Here is a 9,055-nt window from a genome sequence, read left to right as displayed (position 1 = left end):
TCCTACCAACACAGGCTGTGACCCCAAAATCCTAGAGGTGAGCTAAGTAAATTCTGTAATGATACTTCCACTATGTCTAAACTCTGAGCAATGCAAAAGCTTAAACTAGTTTATCATTAAACTCCTAAAACACAAATAATGTATCCTTGATGCTAGACTTTAGATGGAGCCTGTTAATCAAGAAAGCACTTAGCTCTGCAAAACTGCCATCCTATATGCTCACTAGCTTTGGGAAAGCTGGTAAGTGATCAGCATTAAACTTGTAATTGTATAGAGTCAATGATCTTTCTAATTGTATAGAGTCTCCATCATTACTCTTAAAAGCGCACATGGCAGCACTGCCCAGGAAAAACTTTCAACAGGAGCCTGGCCCCCATGGCCTCCAGCATTGCACTTCCCAAGCTTAGATTCATCTACACCACCCAGAAACTACACTCTAGGTGCTGGTTATTGCCTCCTGCTATAAGCCCATCCTACAGTCCCCAGCAATTTTGCCTGCACAGCCTCCTATGGCCCACCTATGCTGCTCATATTCTTCCCCTACCTGTCAGACAGAAGAAAGCAGGCCTCTCAGACCTACTACTAAGTCCTTTCCTAAACACTGTAAATAGCTCCATTGAAGAGGAACCACAAAAGAAAGACATGGAGACAGACAGAAACAGGAAGGAAGGAAGGAAGGAAGGAAGGAAGGAAGGAAGGAAGGAAGGAAGAAAGGAAGGAAGGAAGGAAAGAAAAGAGGAAGGAAATCACAATCAACATACTACTCTAGATTGACAAGTCCTAGTGCACAAACAAAAACAGAAATCAAGAAGACATGGATCCCCCACAACTCAATTCCCTAATAATGGAATCTAATGAAAGTGACTTGGAAGAACTTCCAAGGAATTCAGAAAAATTATTATAATAATGTTCAAACAACTCATAGAAGGCATAAATATACCCCAAGAGCAAACAATGATATGAATGAAATAAAGAAGGCAATCTAAAGTATGAATACAGAATTTAACAGACAGAATTGCTGAACAACAGTCCAACTGAAATACTGCCGGAAATGCAAAACTCAATAAAGCCAAATATATACCTTAGTGGACAGCCTTACCAATGGAATGTACCATGAGAAAATAGAGACTCTGGGCTTGGAGGCCAAGGCAGAGGAATTGGAAAGTCAATTGAGAAATTCTGAAATAAATATGAAGAGAAAGTAGGTAACCAAGAAAAGATCTAACCTGGAGATTTCGGGAATAAAAGGACACTATTACACTGAAGACATAGAATATATTTTCAATAATCTCGGGGGGGGGGGGGGCTAGGCATCAAAGTAAACAGCCTTGAATACCAGTATCCAGGAGGTGGATGTGTGTGAGCACCAAGCAAGCCTCTTCTACACTGTGAGTTCCAGGCCAGTTACTATTATATAGTGGAACTTGGTCTCCAAAACAAAACAAAAATTAGAGAAGAAAGTTTCTCAAACCTAGAAAAAGAAATATCCATCCATGTACAAGAAGCCTACAGAACTCCAAATAGACAGGGCCAAAAAAGAAGCTCCACACAAAATATAGTTATGATATCAAAAACACAAAATAAAGGGATCACCATCTGTAAGACAAAAAGGTCATGACACTTAAAAAGGTAGGCCCATCAGCAGAATACTTTATTATTTAACAAAACCTTCTGGCTTTGCAATGTATTCCAAGTTCTGAAAGACCAAAACTGTCAATCCAAACAATAAACCCAAGCAAACTATCTATTAAACTGAAGGAGAAACAAACTCTTTCCATGATAAAAACAGATTAAATGAATTTATGACCACTAAGCCAGCTCTACAGAAATTATTAGAAGAATACTCCAGTCTAAAGGAAAGAATAAAATACACCCAGGAGGTCACAGGTAATACATAGTTCCAATAGTTACTCAAAAAAAAATCTAAGAAAACAACATAAAAATAACAATATGTAAATAATTAATACACATTTTTCTATAACTCTCAACCCTTCCCCCAATAAATACACACAGACTATGAGACTGGATTAGAAAACAGGACCCATCCTTTTACTGCTTCCTCATTATCAATGAGAGACACCACTTTAAAAGAATGAAAAATGTATTCCAAGGAAATGTAACTAATAGATAAATAAGTATAGCAATTTTAATGTCTAACTAAAGAAACTTCGAACTAAAGCTAGCCAGAAGGGAAAAGGTTATTTCATATTCATTGAGAACAATCCACCAGAGAATACCCCCAATACTGAACATAAGCATACCAAACACAGATGCACTCTATTTCAGAAAAGAAATTTTGCTAAATCTAAAACTACAGATTAACTTCATTATCGTGATATGACACAGTAGGTAACTTCAATACCTCACTCTTACAAGTAGCAGGTCATCATAACAAAAACTAAGCAAAAAACAAAAAGTGGAGTTAAGCCATTTCTTAAGTCAAATAGACACAACAGATATCTTCAGAAGATTCCATCTAAACTCTAAAGAATTTACATTCCTTCTCAGAAGCCCATGAAACTTTCTTTAAAACTGATCACATAATAGGACACAAAACAAGTGTCAACAATACATGCATATGCATCATGTGTATGGTTGTTACTTATGGAGGTCAGAAGAGAATAGATAGTTGGGAGCCACTACTATGTGGGTACTGAAAGCCAAAATTTATAACAGGTAAAGTTTGATAACATCCTGTATTCTACCTGACTACAATGGGACAAAGCTAGTAATCAACAACAAGAAAAACTACAGAAAGTATGTAAACCCGTGAATAGTAAACAACACACTATTGAATCATAATTGGTTGTATGTTTGAATACTATCAAGAAAGGAATCCATATACATATGTAATGACTTTCAGCATGCAAAGGTGTTTTAGGAACACTGGAGAACTAGTAAACTGGGCCTGGCAGCACACCCCATAATCTCGCAGCATTAAGGAGGCAGATTCAGGATACTGCAGGCTTAAAACTAGCCTAGGCTGCATAAGATGACCATGCCTCAAAATAAACATATCAAATTTTTAAAAAGTTAAATCAAAGGGGGAGGCCGCAGCGGGAAAATGGCAGACGGGAAGGCGGGAGAGGAGAAGCCTGAGAAGCCGCGGCGAGCCGCAGCCGCTGGAGGACCTGAAGAAGCAGAAAAACCTGTAAAAACTAAGACTATTTCTTCCAGTAATGGAGGGGAAAGTTCCAGTCGCAGAGCTGAAAAGCGATCAGCTGAAGACGAAGTTGCAGACCTCCCAACAAAGCCTACAAAGATGTCCAAGTTTGGATTTGCCATAGGTAGTCAGACGGCAAGGAAAGCATCCGCCACCTCCATTAGACTCGGAGCACGTAAGCCTAAGGAAACAGTTCCAACTCTTGCTCCAAAAACTTTCAGTAGCAGCAGCTTTCAACGAAGATGAAGATAGTGAGCCAGAAGAAATGCCCCCAGAAGCAAAGATGAGGATGAAGAATATTGGAAGGGACACACCAACATCAGCCGGACCAAACTCCTTTAATAAAGAAAAGCATGGCTTTTCCAATAACTATAATAAGCCGTGGAAGCGAAATATAAAATCTCATCTTGGAAACGTCCACAATCAAGACAATTAAGTGAAGCGTTCTGAGATTGGGGTGTGGGTGGGTGCAGGTAGAAGGAGCAGTCTCCTTTCTGTAAAGAATGGTGTAAGACTAGCTTTGGAGCCGTTTTTCTTTCCTCTTTTTTTCTTTTCCTTTTTTCTTTTTTTAAAAGATTGAGTGGTACATTAATAAATGAGAGTTTGCAATTAGAGGTAATTTATGTTTTATATACAGATTTCAAACATTTGCTAATTTTGTAGTTTCACATGATTAGTTCCAAGAGTTACAGATAATAAAGAAATCAGAAGTGGTACCTTTCTAAGAATTGCATATTTTTTTAGACACAACTATTAGCACATTAAGAGGGAAGCCAAAAGTTATTGCCTACTTCAAACTGAAAGCAGTTCCTCTCCTGACTTCTCCCCTCATCACCTGACTGGCTCCCTGGATCAGCCTTACCGAGAGGGAGTATTGGACTGAGAAGACAATGTTACTGGACTATTGACTGAAAGTAAATTAGATAGAATTAAAGTAAACCTTTTCCTATGGGCATTTCACGTGTCTGGACCATTGTCTGCTAGTGCTGCTTCGCTATCAGTGGTGCAGGCGCTTTGCTCTTTAAACATTTCTTTTTCATTAAAAATTCTCATATGAAGCATTGAGTATTATAACTGGCCCACTTTACTGGAGCTTATTTCTGTTCAGGGTTCTTCTAAGGACACTATTTGCTACCAAAGTAAGTCAGTATTTGGAACATGCTTCTCCTGGTTTCCATTCTAGTTCTATAAGCACTTCCACCAGAACCTGAGGCAAAGCTTAAGGAAGCTGTTTCTTTTAAAGAAAAACACCACCAAAAATATCAGTGTACATACTGCTTTAAGTATTTGGTTGGCTTTTACTTTTTAAAAGGTTTAAATACCAAAAAGAAGGTCTAACATTGTATGAAGGCAGAGGCGGCTGCACACCTTCTGTGACTTTTGAAGCATTTACGTTACTAACTTACTAGATCTGGTTTGAATTGAATTCACATTGATTTCTTATCCATACAACTCCATGGCTTATTTTAAGTATATACATACTTAATATTGTAAGTATATACATATGCAAGTATATGCATACTTACATACACATACAGTGGTTTCAAAAGCACATTTAGTGACTGAAATAGGACAGAAATGCTTCTTCAGACACATTTCCATTGTCTCTCATTGCATATGCTTAGATTTCTGTATTTAGGGTGTTTGTTTTGTATTTTTGTATTGTATATGGGCTTTTTAAATGTGACAGTTAATGCATCTTTAATAGTCACAGACAAAAGAAATGATGAAATGTCCTTGAAAATTACAATGTTATTTGGGGGCCACTTTGGTGAGTTTCGTGAGTGATTATTCACTTAGGCAGTTTTTAATGTAATGACTTCCAAGAAACAGCCCGAGATATTCCTAACACTTCATTCACTTCATTTTAGTTTACTTAACAAGCCCCAAGTAAAACAATGGAAATGTACATAGCACTATTAGTTCATACATGATTTAAGTATATCAAGATACATAAATTTAACTTTTATTTCTGCAAACTGTCTATTTGTCCATTTTACTGTTTGTTGAAATAACATCTCTCCTACATATTCTTTACTTGACTCAAATAAGTTAACCTGAGGTCAAGATGGAGAGAGATGACTGAGCTGAATGTCTTTACTAAAATTACAATAAATTTTGTCAAACTTGAAAAAAAAGTTAAATCAAAAGACAAAAAAAATTACTTAGAGGAAGACAATAAGGTACACTTGAACAAAAATAAACAGAAACAGAAATATCTCTTATATACATCAAAATTTATTCTAAGTCTACTGCTATTTTTTGTTTGTTCCTTTTGTGTTTGTGAGACCCAACCTTAGAACTAAAATAAACAAAACCAAAATAACTCTTATATACATAAAAATTTATTCTAAGACTTGTTATTTTTTTTTGTTTGTTCCTTTTGTGTTTGTGAGACCCAATCTTACTATGTAGTTGAGGAAGGCCTCAAATTTGTAATTCTCCTATCTCAGCCTTCTGAGTACTAAGATTGCGCTACTGTGTATGACTTAAAACAAAAAAAAAATTTAGACTAGGCTACTTTCTATATGAATGTTTTGGCCGCACTTAGGTGTATGTACATCACATGCGTGCTGGTCACCTACAGGTTAGGAGGAACTGGAGTTACAGGTGTTTTTCTGCTATCATGTGGATGCTGGAAACAACCTCTGTAAGAACAAGTGCTATGTAGATAAAATTTTATTTTATAATATCTAAGTATAAATTAGCAGATTTGCAAGTATACTATATCCTGAGAAATCTTCCTAAGTGCAATGAGGAAAAAGTAGTACAGAGAAAACAAAGCCAACTATTTGCAGCTAGGGGAGAGTAACAAGTACTTTTAACCACTGAACCATCTCTCAGGCTGTCCTAAAACAAATTTTTAAACATATGTGTATGTGTGAACAAGTGCACACATAGAGGTCAGAGAATAACTTGCAGGAATTGCTTCTCTCCTTCTACCATGTGGAACAGGAAATTGAACTCAGTTGTCAGTGCTTTTACCCCTGACCCATCTTCTCTCCCAGGCCCCTAAAACAATTTTACAATAAAAAAATTGATAGGAATACACCACATTTTATAATTAATTGACTCTTCTATTAATTAACAGTACTTTCTGGGCACTTGTTCAGGGTTTCATGGGCCAGTGCTCAGTCAGTGGGGATTAACATGCAAATCCCTGCATCCCCAAGTCAGAAAGAAAAAAAAAAAAAAACTGGTAAAAAAAAATTGAGGTAGTGCTCAATCCTTCAAAAAAAAAAAAAATCAAGGCAAGAAATTAGAAAGTGATACAGCAGAGAAACATATAAAGAGATAATCTAGTGTCAAAGGGGAGGCGGCATTGGCATAGAAAGCAAAAGTCATAGGGAGAACTAAGAGTGTACATATCCCATTCCAAAAATCAAACAACCTTCTCAAAAACAAGTTGAAAATATAAAGGTGGTGTATATTCTACTTTATAGCTTGAGACTCTTTTTCTAAGGCTTTAAAAAATATATATAATAAACTCCCAGCTGATAAAAATTTACCTTTTTATCCAGATCCCCTGAAGAATAATCTTCTTCTATAGGATGCCTGAAGCATAGGTTATGCTGATGCCACCACATCCACTGAAAACCCACTAAAGACAGTAGTTAATCTGAAGAAACAGGGTAAGGTGATGCGATTGATAGCCTCACTTGGATTTGGAACTTTAAAAAAAAGTTCTAATAATGACACTTATACTGGGGAAACCTCACAGTGTTGTAGCACAGCATGCGATCAGCACCTAGTAGATCAGCTCCAGTGCGTAGCTAGGTTCCGTCATGGTGGAGTTTGTGATGTCACAATACAGCTAAGAACATCACAGACATGGGCCTGCAATCAGGACAGCTAATAAAGGATGAAAGAAATGCGAATTCACAATATAGCAGACCATTGACTCTGTCCACTCTGCTGTCTGACAGATCAAATCTATGTCATCTAGACTACCATCAAGCACTAGAATCAAAACCCCTTTCTGTGATCTAAGAAAGTTGCTAAAAAGTACCTCCATTTCAATGTATCTTATAGAAAAATTCTGTTAAATAATACCTCAAATATTTAAAAACTGAAAACAGAACATTATAAATTGAACACATGAGGCCAATCAGTGGTAGCACATTCCTTTAATCCTAGCAGCATTTGGGAGGCAGAGGCAGGTGGATTTCCTTGAGTTTCAAGCCAGCCTAGTCTACAAAGCAAATTCCAGGACAGCCAGGACTACAAAGAGAAACCCTGTCTCAAAAAAACAAAACAAATAAATTGAACACTTGAAGATGCAAAATATCTTACTTCAATATTTTTAAGAACTCGTTAAATTATGTCCACTAGTGCAATTATTATAGAATCATTTGGTCTTTCTCTTTTTAAGTTTTTGGTGGTACCAGGGATTGAACATTTTAGGAAAACTTCTTCCAGGTGCTAGGAATAGGGAAAAGTCTCACACTTGCTAGGTAAGTACTCTACCAGTGAGCTATGCATCCATTTTAATGTAATTTTAAACAGGGTAACAGGAATTAAAGGCATTCATTACCACAACTAGTAGAGTTTTTGTTGTTTGGTTCTGGGTTTTATTTTGTTTTCCTTTGTGGGGAGTAAAGTATGGTATCACTCTAACCAAGCCTGGACTAGAACTAGCAATGTGGATGGATTTTGAATCCATGGCAATCTTCCTACCTCTGTCTCCAAAGTAGATTACAGGCCTGTGTCATTTCACCCAAGTTACAGCAACTGTTTACAAGAACATCTAGGAAGCAGTCAAATTGTAGTTTTTAGTATTCTAATTAATTTTATTATTTGACATTATTCTAAAGTACTACAAAACCAACTTCGGGACAGAACCTCCTGGGGCTAGAGAAATGGCACAGACGTCAATAGCACTCACTCCTATTCCAGAAGACCCAGGTTTGTTTCCCAGAATAAATACTGTGGCTAACAGTCATCTGCAACTCCAGTTCACTGGATCTAACACCCTCTTCTGGTCTCCACCGGCACTGCATTAATGTGGTGCAGACATACAAGCAGGTAAAACACTCATACACATCCATTGGGGTAAAAGTTATCTCAAGTGTCCTTCCTTCCTTTCTGTGTGCCTATTGGTTGCTGACAAAAATATCTAGCTTGTGAAACCTTGAAAAGTGGTGCTGAGCCTTTCTTTAATCTCAGCATTCTGGAGGTAAAGCCAGATGGATTTCTGAGTTCAAAGCCAGTAGGGTCTATAGAGTAAGTTCCAGGACACCCAGGACTACACAGAAAAATCCTGTCTTGAAAAGCCAAATAATAATAACAACACAAACCACAACAATAAATAAAAGAAGTAAGGCATAGTGGCACACACCTTTAATCCCAGCATTCAAGAGACATTGTCAGGCAGATCTCTGAGTTCAAATCCAGCCTGGTCTACAAAATTCCAGGACAGCCAGAGCTACATAAAAAAAAAACACAGTCTCAAAAAACAAACAACTGGGCTGGAGAGATGGCTCAGTGGTTAGGAGGATTGACTACTCTTCCAGAGGTCCAGAGTTCAAATCCCAGCAACCCCCTGGTGGCTCACAACCATTTGTAATGGCATCTGATGCCCTCTTCTGGTATATCTGAAGACAACCACAATGTACTTATATACAATAAATAAATAAGTATTTAAAAAAAAAAAAAAAACAACCAACCTAAAAAACAGTAATAACAAAATATAACAATGATATACAATAAGAAGAAAACTTATTACAAGCTACATGAATGAGCCTAAAGGAAATCATGACAAATAAGCCAATCACAAAATGATAAATCCTAGACAATTCTATGCCTAGGAGGAACTAGTTAAATTTCACAAAAACAGAAAGTAGAATGGTTATAGGAACCAAAAAGAAAGAAAAGGAATTGTTATAGGTTCAG

General features: G+C 37.0%; 1 protein-coding gene across 2 annotated transcripts; it reads left to right on the top strand.

Moving 5' to 3' along the window:
- Positions 1 to 3,064: 3,064 nt before the first annotated feature.
- LOC308420961 (PEST proteolytic signal-containing nuclear protein-like) lies at positions 3,065 to 3,599 on the top strand (the record flags this gene model as incomplete). 2 transcript variants are annotated; one of them, XM_080917218.1, is made up of 2 exons in its annotated part: positions 3,065 to 3,287; positions 3,385 to 3,599. In XM_080917218.1, the coding sequence occupies 2 exons, from the start codon at positions 3,065 to 3,067 to the stop codon at positions 3,597 to 3,599; spliced, it is 438 nt and encodes a 145-aa protein (XP_080773344.1). The 2 variants fall into 2 exon arrangements, with proteins under 2 accessions (XP_080773344.1, XP_080773343.1); XM_080917217.1 differs by having other exon boundaries at positions 3,065 to 3,338; positions 3,412 to 3,599.
- Between the last annotated feature and the right edge of the window lie 5,456 nt (positions 3,600 to 9,055).

Source organism: Micromys minutus (genome assembly GCF_963924665.1).
Source record: "Micromys minutus genome assembly, chromosome: 5".
Taxonomy (NCBI): Eukaryota; Metazoa; Chordata; class Mammalia; order Rodentia; family Muridae; genus Micromys; species Micromys minutus.
This window is presented reverse-complemented; position numbering and strand designations above follow the sequence as displayed.